This window comes from Aegilops tauschii, chromosome 4 (genome assembly GCF_002575655.3).
Source record: "Aegilops tauschii subsp. strangulata cultivar AL8/78 chromosome 4, Aet v6.0, whole genome shotgun sequence".
In the NCBI taxonomy this organism is placed as follows: Eukaryota; Viridiplantae; Streptophyta; class Magnoliopsida; order Poales; family Poaceae; genus Aegilops; species Aegilops tauschii.
Window position 1 is genome coordinate 460421524 of NC_053038.3, and position 25782 is coordinate 460447305.

Here is a 25782-nt window from a genome sequence, read left to right on the forward strand (position 1 = left end):
GTATTCGTTCGATATTTTGATGAGATGTATGTTGTCTCTCCTCTAGTGGTGTTATGTGAACGTCGACTACATGACACTTCACCATTATTTGGGCCTAGAGGAAGGCATTGGGAAGTAATAAGTAGATGATGGGTTGCTAGAGTGACAAAAGCTTAAACCCTAGTTTATGCGTTGCTTCGTAAGGGGCTGATTTGGATCCATATGTTTCATGCTATGGTTAGGTTTACCTTAATACTTCTTTTGTAGTTGCGGATGCTTGCAATAGGGGTTAATCATAAGTGGGATGCTTTTCCATGTAAGGACAGCACCCAAGCACCGGTCCACCCACATATCAAATTATCAAAGTACCGAACGCGAATCATATGAACGTGATGAAAACTAGCTTGACGACAATTCCCATGTGTCCTCGGGAGCGCTTTTCTCTATATAAGAGTTTGTCCAGGCTTGTCCTTTGCTACAAAAAGGATTGGGCCACCTTGCTGCACTTTATTTACTTTTGTTACTTGTTACTCGTTACAAATTATCTTATCACAAAACTATCTGTTACCTATAATTTCAGTGCTTGCAGAGAATACCTTGCTGAAAATCGCTTATCATTTCCTTCTGCTCCTCGTTGGGTTCGACACTCTTACTTATCGAAAAGTCTACGATAGATCCCCTATACTTGTGGGTCATCACCCAACTGTTATTTGCTCACCATGCCACCTGCTTGTTCAAGAGAGATGTCACTAGTGAACCTATGCCCCTAGGTCTACTTTCCATTACTAAATTCTTCATCCCGTTGCTACTTTTACCGTTTTACTTTGCTACCAACTATCTCTATGACTTGTGTTTAATCTTGTAACTAGAAAGACAAGGGGCTTAACTACCCTCTTGTCGTGTTGGGGACAAGCGTGTTCTGTGTTTTGTGTGCAGGTGACGCTTACTTTGTTTTGCTAGGTGACTCTTACTGGATTGATAACCTTGATTCTCTAACTGAGGGAAATACTTGCTGCTGGGCTACATCACCCTTACACTTGGGGAAATCCCAACCACTCCTACAGGAGCAAGCAGAGCCAGCTTCCAATATATTGCATAATAGACAAAGTTCAGACAAATGCAAAATAAACCAAACTAAGAGATAGTTTAGCTAGTAGTCAACATCATGAATAGGACCCATCTAAAATCCCTGCCTCACACCTACAAAAGAGCTAAAACAGGTGGACAAAATAAAAAGAGCTCTAACAACCTAGGATTTTTTAGAGCACGAAACAAGTCACCCCACTAGGGGGAAGGGGCGAAAAGAACAAGCATGCCTCGAGCAATCGTTACTCCTTCAAGCATCTGGGTCATCATCCGATGTAGAGTCATCCTCATCTCCTGGTTCTTTAGGCTCAAATAGGCTGATGCAACATGAGGTGACTTAAGGTTAGTGGACATGTGGGTCATCTGGTTTCTGGGCCCACATGTCGGGGACCCTAAGTCAGTCAACCCTAAGTCAGCCAATCCTAGCCGAGTTTCTTCAGCCTCAGTGATGTGTAGAATCCTTCCAGTAGTTGCAGCATGACACTTGTCATGTATCCTCAAGGTCGAGTGTTGGAGCGTAGTTGAGCCTTCCGACTTCTTATCAAAACATGCTTTATTACGAGTTTTCCGTGGGACTAGCAAAATGCAGCAAGTCCAATCACATTAAATACCTTGGCAATGTTTTTATCGGAGATAATCATGTACTTCACCACTCTATCAGATCATCTTGACGTGCACGCTGAGGTAGTCATCCAGGGTGGCGAGCTAATAACTCTTCTCTGGACATGGCTCTCCTACGGAGAAATTGTCAGGAGGGCCGAGGATGCTACAACTTCTCCGGCTATTGTCATTCAAGTGTCTTACATATTCATCCGTGTCCATTTTGTGGTTGGATTTTTCTTGGTTACATGTGAAGTCGTAGTCTTGTTCTTTCTCCTGTGCTTCTAGACACTGGTTTTGGGATGCCTCCGAGAAGCACTTTATTTAATACCTTTGAGCTAGGCAAGATGGTTTTTGGAGGTTTCAAGTTTTATCTCTTACCATGAAGGTACTCATTCCCAACATAATTTCATAACCACTTTTGTGTCTCTTTCTTGGGAAGTGCTTAGACCTTTTCTCATGAGGAATTAAAATTTTGTCATCCCTTTTTTCATATCAATGATAGTACCCCTATAGTTCTCAGAAATGTCCTTCCGAAAATAAATGGACATAGAGGGTTAGGTTCCATATCGATAAAAAATCACAGTGACATAATTCATATTACCAAGCACAAGAATATCTTCAATTTTTCCAATTGGTCATTTTATTGTGCCATCTGCCATATGGACATTAAGTTCACATTTAGAAAGGGGTTTCAACCCAAGTGCATGTGGAATAGTGGATACACTTGCACCTAAATCACACAGAGCATCACAAGTGAAATTATTGATACTAATCTTTATTGATGGTTCGCATCCATCTTCCAACTTCCTAGGGATCTTGGGTGTAAGCCCTGCAGTTCACATGGTAAAAAAAACTTCCTAGGGATCAAAGCTTCTAGGCTTCCTAGGGATCATAGCTCAAAAGTGGGATTTGCTCCTCCAAGATAAGATCCTCACCCAAAATCCTCAATTACTCTGCTCTAGCAACTCAACTCCTTTGTTTTAACTGTCTGGTACCTCCGAGTTTTTCCTGAATACTACCAACCTTTGAGAAATAAGTAATCCCCGCTAAGCGAACGGTGTTTCTTATAGCTTCAGAACTGCACACTCTTGTCTAATACTACTGAACTATATTTCTTTGAGATAATCTCTATTAGCTCTGACACCTCCGAGCAAAACATTTCCATCCGTCACTTCAGAGGCATTCTATATTTGCTTCAGTATCTAGAGCCTCTATATTAGTCAGCTACTTCCAAGCAAATCCATCTGATACCTCCAAGCTGGGATTTAGGGTTTGCACCCTAGATGTTGTCCTATAGCACCTTTTGGTGCCCCTCCCTAACATAGATCCTCCTCTCCTTCGGTGGCGAGATAGTTTTCTATTGTGTGACAACGTGAGCTTCTGGTGGAGGTGGCGGAGGCCGACCAACAACACCTCTCAGTATACCAGCCAACACAAAGGCTTGAGTTCAAGCCATACACTTACTCGGTATAATTCTAGGGAACTAGAAAATAGGGGAGGCACTAGCATTTCACAAGATAGAGCCAAAAACATACAACAAAACCAAGTCACCAGCAACCAACCAGGTATAGAGTTTGCACACAGTCTATGGGCCATCCACGACGCTGAGGTATAAAGAGTTAACAGACAGGTACATCAACACACAAGACAACAAATTACATCCGAGGGTGATCGCGAAGCAAGAATCGTCCTGGCATACCATTTTCGTGCTCCAAAGCCCAATACCTGTTGAATGCTACCTACATATTCAGAGATACATATACCACATCATGCCAGGGATCACATGGGGCTTTTCTCTTATCACTTTGATTACTTCTACATAGGACTCGAGGCCGCAATCTGCCGCTCCAGCTACATTAAAAGAAGAATAGATTAATGATTATGATAGATGTACGATGTAAAATTGTGCTTTGGTTACATAATTTCACAAATGAGCCATGTTGCAGGGTAGTCGGTATCTTATTCTAGTACTTGGCAAATATTCAGTGAAGCTTGGAACACAAGGAAATACCACTACCTTTTAGATCTACCCCATACATCTAAAGAAAAGTGAAGACAAGATTAAAACAAAAACATTCAACGAGCAAATGGGACTTTCAATGACCTCGAACTAAGTGGTCTAGAAACCAAACAATTAGCACTAGGTAAATTGCAACATCAACAAAAATAGTGTCAAGGTTATTCTTTTTTATCTTATAAAAAATATACGAGATATTATGATACTAGAGAGAAACTGGAAGTCAAAAGCCAACATAGGCACATAAGTTGGTACCTGCATCATGATCTGGAGCTGGTTGCGCACATCACAGAACTCATTCCTAAGAAGAGCCAATGCCATGAGACACCTGAAATAATGCAGACATACAACACTATCAAATTCTGGATAGGTTAAGCAAACTAAAATGGAATGGTTGGAAATTGAAACCATGTGCTTAAAAAAATTCTAGCCATCTAAAAACTTAATTGCATTATAAACAGAAGTCTAGAGCCAACAAGTTACAAGAGAATCATCAAATAGGCATATATTTAGATAAAGAACCAAATCCTATCAATCACATGATTAGCGATTAAGTGAACAAGTAGGTTAGTTTTTAAGAATGTTAGATTAGTATGAGTTAAAAATAGTGTCATAAAAGACAAAATAAGCTAACAGGCTTGCATACAGGATTTGACCAACACAAAGAGTAGAGAATAACTACTGTGCAACATAGATAATGAGGTACCGTGTACTGACCTTTCTTTGCTTTTTGCCACATAGGACTGACGAAATTGCATGCAGGCGAGTTTCACTTTCTTAGCACCAACACTAATACATGACAAAAAGAGCAACATCAGGAAACTAGAGTGTTTTTTCAAACTCATTGAACATGGCATGCTGATACATATGGCATACTTGCATGCCATAATTATATTCTCAAGGAGCCATTTCCTATCATGGTTGTCAACAGAATTTTTTTTTTTTGATAAACCAAAAAGAAAATAGTATTGGCCTTATGGCGATAGTAGATCAGTAGTGCCAAAGATGTTTACAAAAGACAAAATTCCTCCCACCGAGCCATAACATAGGGATGAATAATATTGACATTTCCGTTACATCGCTCATAACTAAATTCAGATTCTTCTAATTATGGCTAAACAACACGAGCCGCATGCGCATGCCCATGCCCATGACATACATACCCCGCACCGCCACATCCAAATAGGAACAACATTGATGCATAGGAGACATTAGAAAAGCTCCAATTGTGTGATGTAGACTAGCAGATCGTTAATACCATAATTGTTTGTAGAACGACAGATTTTTCATTGCTGACCTAGAATAACGCCATTGGACCAATAATAGATTCATGTAATACTAGAAATGTTCACAAGACCACAAAGTTTTCTGTGATGCGGTATAGAATTGCAATTGGCAGGAATACCGACAATTCTGTTGCAGGCAAACACAACTATAACTATTCGTATATGTCAGCGTAGTGTCGTTTGTACAACTATGTGTACAAACGACACTACGCTGACATATACGAATAGAAAAAATGCGAACAGACTTGAAAATCCTCCACTGACATTACACTGAATAAGAAATCATTAGTACCAGAAACGGTAGCAAGACGACAAAGTTCATAACATTACTGTTGGCATGAATACGGGTACTTCCGTTACAAGAAACACAACCAAGCTCGTCTCTTCTTCTAATTACACACCACAACCAACATGACAAACGCATCTGAATAACATCGATGCAGAGGAGAAACAAACAAGCAGTTAAAAATAGCGCGAGGATAGAAAAGAAGGGCTTATCATCATCATACGTGGAGCTGCTCCCAATGAGCTGATGCACCAGGGCGTCCACCTTGTAGAAGTCCACCTCGGGCTGGTTCCTGCGAATGGAGCAGACCAGATCAGTCAGGACAGCAAACGAGATAACGAGATCCGTACAACAAGACCAGAGGGGGAGGGGGAAGGGGCGGGGTTACGGACAGCAGGCCGGCGATGTCGTTGAGGATCCTGTCGGCGTCGTTGAGGAAGATGTTGATGACCTCGGCGACGAAGCCCGTGGTTGCACTGCCCTCATCCATCGACTGCAGCTGCTGGAAATACGCGTCCACACTACCCTAGATCGATCACGCCAGGCAAAGGTCAGCCAGATAGCTAGCCAGTCGAAACCCATCGTCAACGCCGAGAGCAGAGAACACGGCGATTCCCAGCGATTCCAGCCCGCGACCACACGGCGGCTATAGAAGTGAGGGAAGGGACTCACCGTGGCGTACATGGAGGCGATGTGGGCGTTGAGCTGGGCCCTGAGCGCGGCGGCCGCCATGGCGATGCGGGCGTCGAGAGGAGGCGAGCGAGCACGTTCGGGTCGACGGAACTCGAAGGTGCTGCGGCGGCGGCGGAGTGGACGAGGTCACGAGGACAGGAGAGGAGTGCAGGTTATATAGCTCGACTCAGCCTTTTGACAGGGAGTCCTCGATTACTCTAGTGGCTGGCCGCCATTGAATGGAGAGCTTGGGGATGGCGTGCATGCATGGATGCATGTATGTAGCTACGTTTGGGTGGATGGATGGATGCTGGCCAGCTATCTACAGATTGACAATGGATGCTCACTTTCAATGCATAGCCCATCGCAAATACTCCAGTATGTATTAGAGTGTGAGACGCGCCTGCCGTTCTTCGGTCGTAATTTAACTTTTTTGTTGCACGTGGTCCGTTACGGCCGGCTCGCTATGCGTTTTCCCAGGGATGGGTTGGCATTTAATATGGTCATTACCGTTGACTAGTACAATGCCCGTGCGTTGCCACGGGCCTTTTAATTCTTTTTTTTCTGATTGCATACATAAGCATAATGCACTTCTAATTTCACATGTATAGAAAAAAATTACAGCAACAATCGAAAAATGTACTTGATGCAATGTATTTTCATTATTCCACTTCACTTGCATCTCCTAAAATATCAGGAATATTGTCTTCAGCTTCCTTCACATAGTACTTGAGCAATTATAGTAAAAAAAAATCTTTATTGACTTGTAACCATCATGCATGAGTACTTCATACAGTTAGCATGAAGATTTCACATGAAAATGTAAGAACGTGCAAACATAGAGTACTCAACTTGTAAATTGGATGAACCAATTTTTTACCATTCCATGAGAGCATATTAAAATCAAAAACAAAATAACTCAACACATTACTGGAATAAATAAATATTTATTATCTCGATTATAATGATGATAAATAATTGTATGTATCTTGAATATAAAAATAGAATAGACAAATATGAACAGCCTCCCACAAAAAGGAAAAGCCACTCCTCGCCTCTCACCACACAAGCACATCACACATCCCTTATCCCCACCGCATAAGGCACAACTTCAGCAACTCACATGGCGTAGTCTTCACCTTCTCTCCCTGCCACTGCGCCTCTTGTCCCGCCACAACACGTCCCCGGCTCCTCTCCCCACCAGCCATCGCTTCCTTTCCCTGTCTATGGGTCGATCTGTAGCGTAGATCAGCGACAATTGCTGGCCTAAATTCTATTGTCTGCACGCAGTGACTGGTGGACCACGCCCGACCGAGGAAAGCAGCAACGGGGCCATAGGTAACAGACATCGACAACGTCGGTGGAACCAGAAACAATGCCATCAAACATGAGCGGCGACCTTGACCAAGCTCCATGTAGGTTAGTTCTTCCCCTTTCTTGTCATGTTTTGTCTCTGTTCTCAAATGAATTATTCATATATTCAACAAACATAAAGAAAAATAATAATCTCACGTGTATCTATGAAATAAAAATTGTGCAGCAAACTTGCAGTGAAGTTCACTGATAGTGAATTTAATTGCTTATATGATGAATGCAGAAAGAATTTCTAAGAGATAGTAACAACTGACATGAAGTAAATCCGGTAGTCCATTGTTGATTAGAAATGTATGCTAATATGGCTCACAGATGCAATAGAACAAAGGAAGGCTTGCACTTGAAGATCAAATAGGACAACTCTGAGCAGTCTATGGTCACAAATTGTTTAGGCCCTAGATCTCAAGCATCAACTCTAACAGGAAGGGAATAAAGTGAACCAACTTCACAAGAAACAAAAATATTGGATTTCTATTTATATGATATGGGAGTCATAGACAATTGACATGTGATGATATTGCATGCTTGTGATGTGGTAGATAAATGCATCTCCTCGTCATCTTTCTATTCCCCTCCCTATCTCACAATCGTTTCTTCTTCGTGTGTTTCTCATGGGGCCAAGCATAATCATTGATATGAATAGTCATTAAAATATCAAATCACTACAACCAACAATCCATCATCACTGGAGCCCTCTACTTTAAAACCGGATGACTCCCACCTCACCTTCGCCATGGCGCCCACTCTCCTTCACACCCCGTGTTCGTGTCGATCCGCCACCGCCATCAAGAGGGAGGAGGCATGCACCCCCGGAGCCAAGAAATGTAATCTGATGTCTCCTGATCTATTACCACATTGTAACATAGAGTTGAAATGTCATGCATTACCATGAAACAAAAATATGATGTCCATAAACAATGTATTTACCCTTCTAACCTAAACAAAAAAATTATGACTTGATGAAAAAATATGAATAGCTCATTCATGCAATTTGCTACACAGTCATCTCTAATGAAACGCTATTTGCCATATTTTCTAAAGTAGGAAAATTATTTCGCCCAGACAACCGTAACTCAACAGAATACGAGTTAACGATTTCCTCAACACTGAAAAATACAAATTAATATAGTATTCTTTTAAATAGTGTCATGATTAAAAAATATAAATTAATATAGTATTCTTTTAAATAGTGTCATGATTCTTCATATGTGTAACAGTATATTTGGTACATAATATAGTACTCTATAAAATCTTTGATATATCAATAATGAACCATATTGAGTCTCCGACAACTCCCTGAACTTCTTCCGTTCCAAGTCATGCCGCTCCTTCCAGCGCATCGTTAGTAAGGGTACACGTGCACGCACATCTCAATCAATGTGTGTATTTCCAAAAAATCAACATATGTGAATTTAAGTGGAATGCACACAAGTACAAAATTGAGCCTGTGTGTTACCAAAATATAACAATGCACTTAACATGTGTCAAAAAACATATAGTTGCAATCAAATTCTGAAAACTCCATTTCGAAAATAACATGGGTTACTTCTCTGTTCTCAAAGAATTATATAAAAAATCTTCAAACCTTCCACATTTTCGAGAAAACGCAAGAGAACTCATTCGTACCTTCCACATTCTGTCTTGGTATTTGTCTCATTCAAATACTGCTCTAATAAACTACATTTTAGCCTAAGATTAATGGCGTAAGAAACATAAATAGAAGATCATTACATGAATGATGTATGCATAGCATATTCCTAGCACGGCAACCAAGTGATATGGCTCTCGACTTGGTATGTATTAGCATCACAACTTTATGTGCTTACTCAATCCACATCACACCCGGATGTGCATATGCTTCAAGCAAGCTCTGGTTCAAGCTAACCAACCATGTTATCTCTTGTTTCTATCAATTGCAGTCCTCCCGTCGTGCTTAGCAGGCCCTGAAGTCCTCTTTTCCACACAAACAGTTAAGAGTTCATTGATTAGTGTCATAACAAAAATGATGCAAACGGATGAAACTATCAAGGCAACAAAGCTTCTAGACGAAACAGAATAGCCATTCAACCTCTGACAAATCAACAATATAATGACGATTAGTGCTATATGATTTATTAAATTATGGGTAAAGCTCAGCAACGACATGTTTTGAAATCAATAATCATGTAAGATTGATCTTCTCACCAAATTAGATGAAAAGTAGCGATCCGTCTTATTTTCAAGAGGCAACAAGCTCGGCTTCAAAAATGAATTAAGAATGGAATAAGCAAACAGAGGTCACGTCATCGACCAGACTCAAAATGGTAGTCACTTCCCTTTTGTTAATGCAGCCAACATAAATTTGAATTAGTCATAACCTGAAGGTGGGCGATAGTTACCAAGTGATAAACACACAAATACCAAGAGGCCTAGCAGCCACCTGCGGAAGAGAAATCTTATTCTACACATGTTTGGTATATCCTACGTCTGGGCATACCTCAGGCAGGGCTAGGTTTCGAGTTGGCCTTGCCAAAGGTCGAGCTTCATCCATCAGGCCCAGACCCGTAGTATCATATGTCGATCATTGCAACCAGACAGACCAAAGATGCAATCTTGTAGAACCACATATCTAGTTGGCAGTGTATTTAGAATGTTACTGTGAATACTTCGTATGTAAAACTAATTAGAGACAGACGAAGGAATAGGTCATACGTACCATGTGCAAGATTTATCTCACGATGGCAGAGACGTTGATGGTATCGAGTTATTATCAATTGTTAGTACGGGGACAACTGAGGCATCCCTACATGAGAATCCACTATCCTATGCCTTATCTTGCAAAATACGGAAATAAACAAAGTGGATCAACCTTCAGAATATTGGTACCAAGCATGGTGAGTCAATTTGCCTCTTCTCTAGAATATATCCTTTTGGAAACAAAGAATTAGGCAATACAAACAATAGAGCATTATTACCATGCAACGGAAAGATAGCTAATTTTCTATATATTAGATGATGATTGCTCCTCTTGCACATTCCATATTTATGGTGCATGCAGTTAAGAGCGCAAGGAAGAAAGGGTGCTTACATAATGGTGCCATATTTTTGAGATGCACCATTTTGAATACCTTGTAGTAAACTCTAGCTGATCATAAAACTGAAGAGAGCACTATTAGTGCATTCAAAGTAAACACAAAGGAAAATAGTAACAGATTAACTACCATTCCAGTAGAATGCCCGTGCGTTGCCACGGGCTTTTTATTTATTTTTATAGGTATAGATTTTTTTCTTCTGATTGTACCTATATCCATGTCAAATTTCCTATGTATAGAAAAGATAGCCTGCAACAATCGAAAATAATTGAAATCGACTTCACTTTCAATGTAACTCAGCGATGTATACAGAGAGAAATGATTCAAATGATTATATGTTACAAATTAAGATCCATTTGATGAGAACTAAAAAAAAGATCCATTTGATGCGCTTAAAATTTCAGTTGTATTTAGCTTCATTTGCACGGCACTTCAGCAAGTATAATAAAAAAAATCTTTCTAAAATGAAAACATCCTGCACAAGCAATATATATAATTAGCAGCAAGATTTCACTTGGAAAATAAAATTGCTCATGTGTTACAACAGGGCATACATTAGTTTGGTTTTCGACTTTAATCAAGTTAATGTATACCTATTGATTTCTCATGCACATCTGAGTTTACTCTTTTTTTATTAAATAAACCACTTAACATTTCTTTCTTCACCAACTATCTCTGCAACCCCGGTCCATGTTCACCACCTCATCTAGGAGGAAGCTCATTGCATGACAATTTGTACCATAAATCATGTTTACTACCCAAGCAACTACATACCATGTTTCAAATAAAGAGAATGATCAAATGGGGAGGTGAACAAGATCTCTAGCTCCTACTAAGAACTCGAAGTTTTATTGTTCGGGAAGAGGCCTTCGACGATGAATATTTTGCCTAGAAACATGGCATATATTCTGAAAAAGGTTAATATTGATGGAGAAGGCATAGAACAAGAGTTACTCAGATATAAAGGAAATGCTTTTCAAGTTTTCAACCACTTAAGATGGAACAAAACATCTGAGCTCACTTGTTAACTAACAGAAAATCAAATGATTATTTGTTGCAACTGACTTTTCTCCTTACTACAAAAATATAATGTGTTCCATAATCAAGAAGCTCTCTCCGGCTAGCAGTAGTTGCAATATCTGCCGAAATAGTGAATCGAACAGATGAGAAGCTGTGAAAAAATTAGTATGCATTAAGCAGGCTCTTGGTGTAACGCAGTAGAATTGGTTTCCTTGGTAGGCTCTGCAGGATTGAGTTGTTGTCTAATTAGTAGACTACTGTGCACATTTTTTATTGACCTGCATGTGCCCAGTCCATTCTTCTTTGTTGGGCTCATTCTTTTAAGAATTGGCACTATGGCTTGCAATCTATTTTCAAAGGAAAAAATGGTTCTCAACCCAAGTGGTTTCAATTTCGAACCAATCTATGGTTTCATGCTTACTAAAACAAATCTCTGAAAAACATGGAACCTTGCATAAATGTATTTTGAATCTCTGTTCAAACCTAAACAATTTTCAGAACTTTTAGCCATGAACACATAATTAGTTCCTCTCTAGTTGAAAGAGAGGCACATATAAACCCATCGACACATGGACAGTGACTCCTTGCATTAACAAACCATTTGATTCTTCTGAATGAAAGACCTATCAAAAGCACCTGAAATCTTGAAATACTCGGACATATCTGCATATGCCTTTATTTAGTAAAGGAAAACAAATGTAAGGTTATCTCAGCTGTTCTGTTCATACACATGTGTCGGGTTAGAGTTAAATTGGCCAACATCTACAATTACAAATTTTTAATGATGCCTTTACTTCAGCAAAGCATAACACTGGAAACTTTGGCTTTGTTAAAATACTAGCTAAATATTGACTTAATTTTCAGAGAACTTAACGAACAGTTAATTCTTTTAGTAAACGGACATTTCTGAATCAAGATATTAGGTTTAGAATGCAGCTAAAACATTTTAATCCAAACATAAGTACTCCATTGCACACACAAAAACGTAATATTTCAGACACGGTCAAATATAAACACAACACGTAATCTCAATAGCAGTTGAACCAAGTTTCACCCCAAACATCCGGATCAATCATGAATATAAAACTTCAACCTAAACCTAGCAAACCATGAGAACAAAATCAGGCCCTTGTCAATGCAATCCGAACCTCCGGCAAACCAAAGGAGTAAGAATGTAGTGATTCACATAGCATCCCACCAGCCCAGCGCACAAAATTATGAACATATTTTGGCACCATACCGAGTCCTGATTTTTGGCATTTAACTGCAATCAAGACCAACTAAGAAAATCAGCATCCTAAATGATTTTTAGTAAACATGGAGTAGCATTTCACCACAACAGTGTAGACATTTGAGGACCCTCGCCCCCACCCAAGATCAAAATCTAATGGCAAATTCTCCAGTAAATCTGACAAATAAAACCCAGCCGAACTCCTACTAATAAATTCCCCGCACATGCACAGATCTTAAACCCCAAATCCACACAAACTTGACCGAGATTGCTTGGGGTGCGTAGGGATTCAGTAAGAGAGGGGGTGGGGGAGCTCATGGATGAAACTGGAGAAATTTCTGTGCTTGAAGATGCAAACTCTAGCGAGCACCAGACCACGAAGGTCGTGTCCAACGCGTCACTCCACCAGACCGCTACTTTCGTCGATGGGTTGTCCACCATCTCGTACATCTTGAGCACAAACAGCGCTGGCCCGCCGCCTCCTCCAGCTCCAATGCGCCACCGCGACGCCTTCGACCTGCAGCAATAAGGGCAAGTACAATAGTCTAGATAGTATCTATCTGTAGCGGCTCTCCATATCATCTCTAGATATCGATATAGACAACTTGTACAGTGGGCTATCTTTCTAGCTGTCTATAACATTCGAAATTAGAAGAACTTCACAAAGTAGATGCTGGAGCCTCATCATCTTTTGCCCTCGTTGCTAACCTCATCCCTATCTAAGATCACTTACAGTGAGGACTGTTCCACTGCCACCATAGACGCACCGCCGCAGATGCATATCCCCTCCCATGCATCCGCCAGATGAAATATTTGGCAAGTTAATGAAACCATTAGAGAATGAAATCAATTAGAAATAAGAAGTACAGAACATTACAATCTATTCACTCGGTACGTGAGCGTAACTGAAGACTGATAAATTGGAAGGCAAGGAATTCGTTTGCCTTTCGTCATCCATGATTATCTGATCACAGTTACGAGGAAACGAAAAATCTGTACCATGTCACATACCACATGGAAATCTTTCAACCATCAGTACAAGAAGACCCTGATACAGAGCCACCGAGATTCAAAATAGTTCTGTTAGTTTCGTTGTACGCCGTAACCACCTGCAGCATACACGGGTGTTCTATACTCGATGTACTGGACTACTGGCGAACACCAACACCACAGAAACTCTTTGGTGCGGATTCCAACTGACGAATGACCGGCTCATCTGGACACAGAGGCAAAACGTTGTGTCCCAATATACATAGTTATATATTGTGGGCTCAGTTGTCCAACTCATTTATGTTGAAATGTCTAATGTAACATTATTTTTTAGCATGATAATTATAAAACGGCATTGCATTACATATAAACTACCAATGAGATGTACCAGAACAATTGTCACGAACCATAACAGAGAACTGTTACTACATACTCACATTCCGCGAGCATAATTTTCTTTATCTCTTCATACATCATCCCACATTCCCACTACAAACACACCAGAATTGATCCGAGCAAGGGTAAACCATTGAGCATTGTAGCAGGCCAACAACATGGTTTAAACTATCTCGATAATAGTATTCATACGTAGATAGAGGTTTGCAAATATACTCACAAACTTCTATGGAACTACCTTCAGGATTCCAACAATTATAGTTGGGTTTCTTTTACTGTACCCCAAAATCGATGTGGTTAAATCTGGTGTTCGCCAGTAGTCCAGTACATCGAGTACTCCCAATCTGATGGAATTAACCAGGGTACCGTAAAAGTTCTCTTATAGTTGATGTATTTTTTGCGGGGAGTTGCTCTCAAAATTGTTCTGTATGAAGCGCTAGTTCAAATCTGAACAACAGCTAATTACAAATTGAAGACTTGCTCTATTAACTCACTTGACAAAGTTGGGTACTTTATGTTGGAAATATGCCCTAGAGGCAATAATAAATGGTTATTATTATATTTCCTTGTTCATGATAATTGTCTATTGTTCATGCTATAATTGTGTTATCCGGAAATCGTAATACATGTGTGAATACATAGACCACAACGTGTCCCTAGTAAGCCTCTAGTTGACTAGCTCGTTGATCAACAGATAGTCATGGTTTCCTGACTATGGACATTGGATGTCATTGATAACGGGATCACATCATTAGGAGAATGATGTGATGGACAAGACCCAATCCTAAGCATAGCACAAAAGATCGTGTAGTTCGTTTGCTAGAGCTTTTCCAATGTCAAGTATCATTTCCTTAGACCATGAGATCGTGCAACTCCCGGATACCGTAGGAGTGCTTTGGGTGTACCAAACGTCACAACGTAACTGGGTGACTATAAAGGTACACTACGGGTATCTCCGAAAGTGTCTGTTGAGTTGGCACGGATCGAGACTGGGATTTGTCACTCCGTATGACGGAGAGGTGTCACTGGGCCCACTCGGTAATGCATCATCATAATGAGCTCAATGTGACTAAGGAGTTAGCCACGGGATCATGCATTACGGTACAAGTAAAGTGACTTGCCGGTAACGAGATTGAACAAGGTATTGGGATACCGACGATCGAATCTCAGGCAAGTAACGTACCGATTGACAAAGGGAATTGTATACGGGATGGATTGAATCCTCGACATCGTGGTTCATCCGATGAGATCATCGTGGAACATGTGGGAGCCAACATGGGTATCCAGATCCCGCTGTTGGTTATTGACCGGAGAGGCATCTCGGTCATGTCTGCATGTCTCCCGAACCCGTAGGGTCTACACACTTAAGGTTCGGTGACGCTAGGGTTGTAGAGATATTAGTATGCGGAAACCCGAATTGTTCGGAGTCCCGGATGAGATCCCGGACGTCACGAGGAGTTCCGGAATGGTTCGGAGGTGAAGAATATATATAGGAAGTCCAGTTTCGGCCACCGGGAAAGTTTCGGGGGTTATCGGTATTGTACCGGGACCACCGGAAGGGTCCCGGGGGTCCACCGGGTGGGGCCACCTATCCCGGAAGGCCCCATGGGCTGAAGTGGGAGGGGAACCAGCCCCTAGTGGGCTGGTGCGCCCCCCATGGGCCTCCCCCTGCGCCTAGGGTTGGAAACCCTGGGGGTGGGGGGCGCCCCACCTGACTTGGGGGGGGGGAGTTTCCCCCCCTTGGCCGCCCCCCCCATAGATGGGATCCCAGGGCCGGCGCCCCCCCAGGGGGCCTATATAAAGGGGGGGAGGGAGGGCTGCGGTACCCTAGCCCCTGGCGCCTCCCTCTCCCTCCCGTGACACCTCTCTCTCCCGCTTGCGCTTGGCGAAGCCCTGCCGGGATCCCCGCTACTTCCACCACCACGCCGTCGTGCTGCTGGATCTCCATCAACCTCTCCTTCCCCCTTGCTGGATCAAGTAGGAGGAGACGTCGCTGCTCTGTACGTGTGTTGAACGCTTCCGCTCGCGATCTACAAGGGTATGTAGATGCACTCCTTTCCCCTCGTTGCTAGTAAACTCCATAGATGGATCTTGGTGATGCGTAGAAAATTTTAAAATTCTGCTACGATCCCCAACAGTGGCATCATGAGCCAGGCCTATGCGCTATGCACGAGTAGAACACAAAGCAGTTGTGGGCGTAGATGTTGTCAATTTTTCTTGCCACTACTAGTCTTATCTTGTTTCGGCGGTATTGTGGGATGAAGCGGCCCGGACCGACCTTACACGTACGCTTACGTGAGACAGGTTCCACCGACTGACATGCACTAGTTGCATAAGGTGGCTAGCGGGTGTCTGTCTCTCCCACTTTAGTCGGAACGGATTCGATGAAAAGGGTCCTTATGAAGGGTAAATAGAAATTGGCATATCACGTTGTGGTTTTACGTAGGTAAGAAACGTCCTTGCTAGAAACCTATAGAAGCCACGTAAAAACTTGCAACAACAATTAGAGGACGTCTAACTTCTTTTTGCAGCATGTGCCCTGTGAGGTGATATGGCCAAAAGGATGTGATGAATGAGATATATGTGATGTATGAGATTGATCATATTCTTGTAATAGGAATCACGACTTGCATGTCGATGAGTATGACAACCGGCAGGAGCCATAGGAGTTGTCTTTATTTTTTATATGACCTGCGTGTCATTGAATAATGCCATGTAAATTACTTTACTTTATTGCTAAACGCGTTAGCCATAGAAGTAGAAGTAATCGTTGGCGTGACAACTTCATGAAGACACGATGATGGAGATCATGATGATGGAGATCATGGTGTCATGCCGGTGACGAAGATGATCATGGCGCCCCGAAGATGGAGATCAAAGGAGCAAAATGATATTGGCCATATCATGTCACTATTTGATTGCATGTGATGTTTATCATGTTTTGCATCTTATTTGCTTAGAACGATGGTAGTAAGTAAGATGATCCCTTATAATAATTTCAAGAAGGTGTTCCCCCTAACTGTGCACCGTTGCGAAGGTTCATTGTTTCGAAGCACCACGTGATGATCGGGTGTGATAGATTCTAACGTTCGCATACAACGGGTGTTGACGAGCCTAGCATGTACAGACATGGCCTCGGAACACACGCAATACACTTAGGTTGACTTGACGAGCCTAGCATGTACAGACATGGCCTCGGAACACGGAAGACCAAAAGGTCGAGCATGAGTCGTATAGAAGATACGATCAACATGGAGATGTTCACCGATCTTGACTAGTCCATCTCACGTGATGATCGGACACGGCCTAGTTAACTCGGATCATGTTTCACTTAGATGACTAGAGGGATGTCTATCTGAGTGGGAGTTCATTGAATAATTTGATTAGATGAACTTAATTATCATGAACTTAGTCTAAAATCTTTACAATATGTCTTGTAGATCAAATGGCCCACGTTGTCCTCAACTTCAACGGAGAAAACCAAGCTGAAAGATGATGGCAGCAACTATACGGACTGGGCCGGAACCTGAGGATCATCCTCATAGCTGCCAAGAAAGATTATGTCCTAGAAGCACCGCTAGGTGAAGCACCCATCCCAGAGAACCAAGACGTTATGAACACTTGGCAATCAAGTGCTGATGATTACTCCCTCGTTCAGTGCGGCATGCTTTACAGCTTAGAACCGGGGCTCCAAAAGCGTTTTGAGAAACATGGAGCATATGAGATGTTTGAAGAGCTGAAAATGGTTTTCCAAGCTCATGCCCGGGTCGAGAGATATGAAGTATCCGACAAGTTCTTCAGTTGTAAAATGGAGGAAAATAGTTCTGTCAGTGAGCACATACTCAGAATATCTGGGTTACACAACTGCTTGTCTCAGCTGGGAGTGAATCTCCCGGATGACGCGGTCATTGACATAATCCTTCAGTCGCTTCCACCAAGCTACAAGAGCTTTGTGATGAACTTCAATATGCAGGGGATGGAAAAGACCATTCCTGAGGTATATTCAATGCTGAAATCAGCGGAGGTGGAGATCAAAAAGGAACATCAAGTGTTGATGGTGAATAAAACCACTAAGTTCAAGAAAGGCAAGGGTAAGAAGAACTTCAAGAAGGACGGCAAGGGAGTTGCCGCGCCCGGTAAGCCAGTTGCCGGGAAAAAGCCAAGGAATGGACCCAAGCCTGAGACTGAGTGCTTTTATTGCAAGGGAAGTGGTCACTGGAAGCGGAACTGCCCCAAATACTTAGCGGACAAGAAGGCCGGCAACACCAAAGGTATATGTGATATACATGTAATTGATGTGTACCTTACCAGTACTCGTAGTAGCTCCTGGGTATTTGATACCGGTGCGGTTGCTCATATTTGTAACTCAAAACAGGAGCTGCAGAATAAGCGGAGACTGGCGAAGGACGAGGTGACGATGCGCGTCGGGAATGGTTCCAAGGTCGATGTGATCGCCGTCGGCACGCTACCTCTGCATTTACCTACGGGATTAGTTTTAAACCTCAATAATTGTTATTTAGTGCCAGCTTTGAGCATGAACATTGTATCTGGATCTCGTTTAATTCGAGATGGCTACTCATTTAAATCCGAGAATAATGGTTGTTCTATTTATATGAGAGATATGTTTTATGGTCATGCCCCGCTGGTCAATGGTTTATTCTTGATGAATCTCGAACGTGATGTTACACATATTCATAGTGTGAATACCAAAAGATGTAAAGTTGATAACGATAGTCCCACATACTTGTGGCACTGCCGCCTTGGTCACATTGGTGTCAAACGCATGAAGAAGCTCCATGCAGATGGACTTTTGGAGTCTCTTGATTACGAATCATTTGACACGTGCGAACCATGCCTCATGGGTAAGATGACCAAGACTCCGTTCTCCGGAACAATGGAGCGAGCAACCAACTTATAGGAAATCATACATACTGATGTGTGCGGTCCAATGAGTGTTGAGGCTCGCGGTGGCTATCGTTATGTTCTCACTCTCACTGATGATTTAAGTAGATATGGGTATGTCTACCTAATGAAACACAAGTCTGAAACCTTTGAAAAGTTCAAGGAATTTCAGAGTGAGGTTGAGAATCAACATGACAGGAAAATAAAGTTCCTGCGATCAGATCATGGAGGGGAATATTTAAGTCACGAATTTGGCACACACTTAAGGAAATGTGGAATCGTTTCACAACTCACGCCGCCTGGAACACCTCAGCGAAATGGTGTGTCCGAACATCGTAATCACACTCTATTGGATATGGTGCGATCTATGATGTCTCTTACCGATCTACCGCTCTCATTTCAGGGCTATGCTTTAGAGATTGCCGCATTCACTTTAAATAGGGCTCCGTCGAAATCCGTTGAGACGACACCGTATGAATTATGGTTTGGGAAGAAACCTAAGCTGTCGTTTCTAAAAGTTTGGGGATGCGATGCTTATGTCAAGAAACTTCAACCTGAAAAGCTCGAACCCAAGTCGGAAAAATGCGACTTCATAGGATACCCTAAGGAAACCATTGGGTATACCTTCTACCTCAGATCCAAGGCAAGATCTTTGTTGCCAAGAACGGGTCCTTTCTGGAGAAAGAGTTTCTCTCGAAAGAATTAAGTGGGAGGAAAGTGGAACTTGATGAGGTGATAGTCACCCCTTCCGAACCGGAAAGTAGCGCAGCGCGGGAAGATGTTCCTGTGGTGCCTACACCGACTGGGGAGGAAGTTAATGATGATGATCATGAAGCTTCGGATCAAGTTACTGCTGAACTTCGTAGGTCCACAAGGACACGTTCCACACCAGAGTGGTACGGCAACCCTGTCCTGGAAATCATGTTGTTAGACAACGGTGAACCTTCGAACTATGAAGAAGCGATGGCGGGTCCAGATTCCGACAAATGGCTAGAAGCCATGAAATCCGAGATAGGATCCATGTATGAAAACGAAGTATGGACTTTGACTGACTTGCCCGATGATCGGCGAGCCATAGAAAATAAATGGATCTTTAAGAAGAAGACAGACGCGGATGGTAATGTGACCATCTATAAGGCTCGACTTGTTGCTAAGGGTTATCGACAAGTTCAAAAGGTTGACTACGATGAGACTTTCTCACCCGTAGCGAAGCTGAAGTCCGTCCGAATCATGTTAGCAATTGCCGCATTCTATGATTATGAGATATGGCAAATGGACGTCAAAACGGCATTCCTTAACGGCTTTCTTAAGGAAGAATTGTATATGATGCAGCCGGAAGGTTTTGTCGATCCTAAGAATGCTAACAAGGTATGCAAGCTCCAGCGCTCCATCTATGGGCTGGTGCAAGCATCTCGGAGTTGGAACATTCGATTTGATGAGATGATCAAAGCGTTTGGGTTTACACAGACTTATGGAGAAGCCTGTGTTTACAAGAAAGTGAGTGGGAGCTCTGTAGCATTTCTCTTATTATATGTGGATGACATACTATTGATGGGAAATGATATAGAATTCTTGGAAAGTATAAAGGCCTATTTGAATAAGTGTTTTTCAATGAAGGACCTTGGAGAAGCTGCTTATATATTAGGCATCAAGATCTATAGAGATAGATCAAGACGCCTCATTGGTCTTTCACAGAGTACGTACCTTGACAAGATATTGAAGAAGTTCAATATGGATCAGTCCAAGAAGGGGTTCTTGCCTGTATTGCAAGGTGTGCAATTGAGCACGGCTCAATGCCCGACCACGGCAGAAGATAGAGAAAAGATGAGTGTCATCCCCTATGCCTCGGCCATAGGGTCTATTATGTATGCCATGCTGTGTGCCAGACCTGATGTAAACCTTGCCGTAAGTTTGGTAGGAAGGTACCAAAGTAATCCCGGCATGGAACACTGGACAGCGGTCAAGAATATCCTAAAGTACCTGAAGAGGACTAAGGATATGTTTCTCGTTTATGGAGGTGACGAAGAGCTCGTCGTAAAGGGTTACGTCGACGCTAGCTTCGACACAGACCTGGATGACTCGAAGTCACAAACCGGATACGTGTATATTTTGAATGGAGGGGCAGTAAGCTGGTGCAGTTGCAAGCAAAGAGTCGTGGCGGGATCTACATGTGAAGCGGAGTACACGGCAGCCTCGGAGGCAACGCAAGAAGCAATCTGGATGAAGGAGTTCATTAACGACCTAGGGGTGATTCCCAATGCGTCGGGCCCGATGACTCTCTTTTGTGACAACACTGGAGCTATTGCCCTTGCCAAGGAGCCCAGGTTTCACAGGAAGACCAGGCATATCAAGCGTCGCTTCAACTCCATTCGTGAAAGTGTTCAGAATGGAGACATAGATATTTGTAAAGTACATACGGACCTGAATGTAGCAGATCCGTTGACTAAACCTCTCCCTAGAGCAAAACATGATCAACACCAGAACTCTATGGGTGTTCGATTCATCACAATGTAACTAGATTATTGACTCTAGTGCAAGTGGGAGACTGTTGCAAATATGCCCTAGAGGCAATAATAAATGGTTATTATTATATTTCCTTGTTCATGATAATTGTCTATTGTTCATGCTATAATTGTGTTATCCGGAAATCGTAATACATGTGTGAATACATAGATCACAACGTGTCCCTAGTAAGCCTCTAGTGACTAGCTCGTTGATCAACAGATAGTCATGGTTTCCTGACTATGGACATTGGATGTCATTGATAACGGGATCACATCATTAGGAGAATGATGTGATGGACAAGACCCAATCCTAAGCATAGCACAAAAGATCGTGTAGTTCGTTTGCTAGAGCTTTTCCAATGTCAAGTATCATTTCCTTAGACCATGAGATCGTGCAACTCCCGGATACCGTAGGAGTGCTTTGGGTGTACCAAACGTCACAACGTAACTGGGTGACTATAAAGGTACACTACGGGTATCTCCGAAAGTGTTTGTTGAGTTGGCACGGATCGAGACTGGGATTTGTCACTCCGTATGACGGAGAGGTATCTCTGGGCCCACTCGGTAATGCATCATAATAATGAGCTCAATGTGACTAAGGAGTTAGCCACGGGATCATGCATTACGGTACGAGTAAAGTGACTTGCCGGTAACGAGATTGAACAAGGTATTGGGATACTGACGATCGAAGCTCGGGCAAGTAACGTACCGATTGACAAAGGGAATTGTATACGGGATTGATTGAATCCTCGACATCGTGGTTCATCCGATGAGATCATCGTGGAACATGTGGGAGCCAACATGGGTATCCAGATCCCGCTGTTGGTTATTGACCGGAGAGGCGTCTCGGTCATGTCTGCATGTCTCCCGAACCCGTAGGGTCTACACACTTAAGGTTCGATGACGCTAGGGTTGTAGAGATATTAGTATGCGGAAACTCGAAAGTTGTTCGGAGTCCCGGATGAGATCCCGGACGTCACGAGGAGTTCCGGAATGGTCCGGAGGTGAAGAATTATATATAGGAAGTCCAGTTTCGGCCACCGGGAAAGTTTCGGGGGTTATCGGTATTGTACCGGGACCACCGGAAGGGTCCCGGGGGTCCACCGGGTGGGGCCACCTATCCCGGAGGGCCCCATGGGCTGAAGTGGGAGGGGAACCAGCCCCTAGTGGGCTGGTGCGCCCCCCATGGGCCTCCCCCTGCGCCTAGGGTTGGAAACCTTGGGGGTGGGGGGCGCCCCACCTGACTTGGGGGGGGAAGTTTCCCCCCCTTGGCCGCCGCCCCCCCCCCCCCATAGATGGGATCCCAGGGCCGGCCCCCCCCAGGGGGCCTATATAAAGGGGGGAGGGAGGGCTGCGGTACCCTAGCCCCTGGCGCCTCCCTCTCCCTCCCGTGACACCTCTCTCTCCCGCTTGCGCTTGGCGAAGCCCTGCCGGGATCCCCGCTACTTCCACCACCACGCCATCGTGCTGCTGGATCTCCATCAACCTCTCCTTCCCCCTTGCTGGATCAAGTAGGAGGAGACGTCGCTGCTCCGTACGTGTGTTGAACGCGGAGGTGTCGTCCGTTCGGCGCTCAGTCATCGCTGATTTGGATCACGACGAGTACGACTCCATCAACCCCGTTCACTTGAACGCTTCCGCTCGCGATCTACAAGGGTATGTAGATGCACTCCTTTCCCCTCGTTGCTAGTAAACTCCATAGATGGATCTTGGTGATGCATAGAAATTTTTAAAATTCTGCTACGATCCCCAACAGTTTATTTACACAAAAGCTCTGTTCACTGCATAATTATCACGCAGGTTGAAGTGGGTTATTTGCCTGTGATTTAATAATAAGCATATAAAAGCATCATGTGATCTTATCAGTTTTGAGAAGCAAACCTTGGCACCATGGCACCGCCAACTCTTCATCTAACATTGTATAAACTCTCTCCATGTATGATGAGTAAAATAGAACGAGTTGAAAGATGAGAAATCACCTGCAGTTGCATAATAAGAACAAATGTGTCAGTAATTAAAGCGCCTCTGTGGTAATGGGATGAACAAGGCAGAGGCTGAGCCGTTCGTGCCGCTGCGCCCTGCCACTACTTTGGATGATATAGTAGCAGCGGGCAGTGAGTCCATCGCCACTCTCAGACCAGCTACGCCATGCTCTTGCACCGCCGCCGTCACGTCGATCGTAAGCACCCGGTGTCGACCGTTTGAAGAGAGAGGACCAGAGATGGCACAACCTAGCTCGCTTGATCTGTCATGCTGCTGCAGCCGCTGCCCGAGCACCCTTGCATCTCGTCCTCCACGGCAGCCAACATAATCCCCCCTTGATATTCTTGGGTTTACTCTTCGTTTTGCTGCTCGTGACGGTACACATGTGCCTGCTTGTCTTATTCCTCTTCGTGGTCTTCCAGAATCCTGATCCAGCGGAACATAGCAATCATCTTCTTCTTCTTTGGCTATCGTCCCTTGAACAGCAGCCAGCACGATCTTCTTCGATCATCATCAAGAACACACCACGTTGCCTTCCTACCAAGAAGAAAAATATGTACGAGAACTTTGCAGCAAGAAAAATATGAACGAGAACTTTGCAGCAAGAACACACCACGTTGCCTTCCTTCTCTGCATCCTTCATCATCTCCTTCTTCCGAGAAGACAAGCTGCGTGATGTACGTCCTCCTCGCTGAAAAGCCGGTCGACACAGAAGCAGAGGAAGCATTAAGGCCTGAGGCCGAAGTAGGCCGTGAAGCCCGTCGCGGTGTTGAAGAGGACCGGCGGCGGCGGCGGCGGCGCACGAAACCCTAGTGCGTACGAGGGTGTCAGGGAGAGGAGCGGCTCACGCTCGAAGAAGAGGTCGGTTCGGTGGAGCAGTAGGGGCGGTGGCAGAGCGGGATATGGGGCGGCGGCGGCGGGGTGGGAGATGGGGCGGCGGCGGCGGGGCAGGAGATGGGCCGGCGGGGTGGAGCGGGGAGGAGGGAAAGAGAGAGAGGCCCCAGCGGGACGGGTGGATCGAGAGGAGCGTGCGTCGAGGGGATCGAGCGTAGGTTTTTTTAGTGCGTGGGGAGGATGAAAAAAAACTAGCGAAAAAAACGAATGAAAATGGTGGGACGAAAATAAACCCGGAACAGAGACTATCAACTGAGACATTAGGGAGTAGGGATGACGGTTGTGTCGTCGTTTCTTTTTATCGGTATATAAGTCCTACTCGGTGCAGGCGGTATGGTCTTCGTGACCACTAAAGGTGTCGGGTGGGCCGATATGATGGTACACGTTGCAGTATTGATGTCTATCGGTGATGTTCATATGGGGAGCTCCTATACGGTGCTTCATTCGCCAGTTCAGATAACTGGCGCTCATTGCCGCAGCTGGTGGGCTGGCCCACGACAGCTAGCATAGCGAAAATGAAAACACCGTGAAAATATTGTTCCTATGAGGAATAGGCCTCCCGCCGTTTAGATCTTGTGCAGGTTGCCTAACCAACAGGCCAACTAGTCGGGAGTGAATCATTCAAGCGAATAGTTTAAGAATAAGTTTAGACGCGCTTTCTATTGCAGACTGATTTGTAGAAAAACGTGATTGTTTTGAAAAAAAATGAGATAAAAACTTAAAAGCTCACAGATTTGAAAACAAAACACGAACTAAAAGAAGTTCATGTAATCAAAAAAGTTCATGAATTCAAAAAAGTTCACAAATTAGGAAAAAGTTCATTGATTTTCAAAAAAGTTCACAAATTTTCAAAAAAGGTTCATTGATTTTGAAAAACAGTTCATCAATTTTCAAAAAAGTTCATCGATTTTAAAAAAAAATCCCAAATTTTAAAAAAAGATCATCGACTTTGAAAAAAGGTCATCAATTCTGAAAAAGGTTCACAAATTTTTAAAAAGTTCATCGATTTTGGTCAAAAATCAATGATTTGAAAAGACTTCATGGATTTTGAAAAAGTTCATTGAATACGAAAAAATAGTTAACCAATTTGAAAAAAGTTCATCTTTTTTTAAAAGTCACCAATTTGAAAAGAATTCATCGATTTTGGATTTTTTTGCATATTCGAATAAAAGTTCATGGTGGAAAAAATGGTTCATGAAATTTTAAGAAAAATGTTCATGAATTTGTGAATAATCCACACATTAATGAAAAAAGAAAAAGTAAAATGATAAAAAGGAATTGAATAAAAAACGTCCAAAAGAAATCCAAGAACTGAAGAAGGAATAAAAGAGTGAAAAAGAAAGTGTTTCACATCGATTGTGATGGCGTGGTGGTTCGTTTGAGCGGAGTGGTCGGGAGTTCGAAGCTGCTTGCTTCACATTTTTTATGGGTTTTAGTATGTTTGCCTCCTCTTCTTGGAGAGGCGTGTCTTGCCACGTCATTCTTCTG

The 25782-nt window shown here is 43.2% G+C and overlaps 1 protein-coding gene and 1 long non-coding RNA gene across 2 annotated transcripts; both read right to left on the reverse strand.

The window, feature by feature from the left end:
* Positions 1-3211: 3211 nt before the first annotated feature.
* Positions 3212-6122, reverse strand: LOC109751465 (histidine-containing phosphotransfer protein 2-like). Its single transcript, XM_020310346.4, has 6 exons — positions 5930-6122; positions 5650-5783; positions 5481-5549; positions 4403-4474; positions 3941-4013; positions 3212-3519 (listed from the first exon to the last, which is right to left on the reverse strand). The coding sequence occupies exons 1-6, from the start codon at positions 5987-5989 to the stop codon at positions 3484-3486; spliced, it is 444 nt and encodes a 147-aa protein (XP_020165935.1). The 5' UTR covers positions 5990-6122; the 3' UTR covers positions 3212-3483.
* Positions 6123-12675: 6553 nt separating this feature from the next.
* Positions 12676-24430, reverse strand: LOC141021363 (uncharacterized). Its single transcript, XR_012182419.1, has 3 exons — positions 24014-24430; positions 23397-23937; positions 12676-13142 (listed from the first exon to the last, which is right to left on the reverse strand). It is a non-coding gene; the product is annotated as an uncharacterized lncRNA (long non-coding RNA).
* Positions 24431-25782: the final 1352 nt, after the last annotated feature.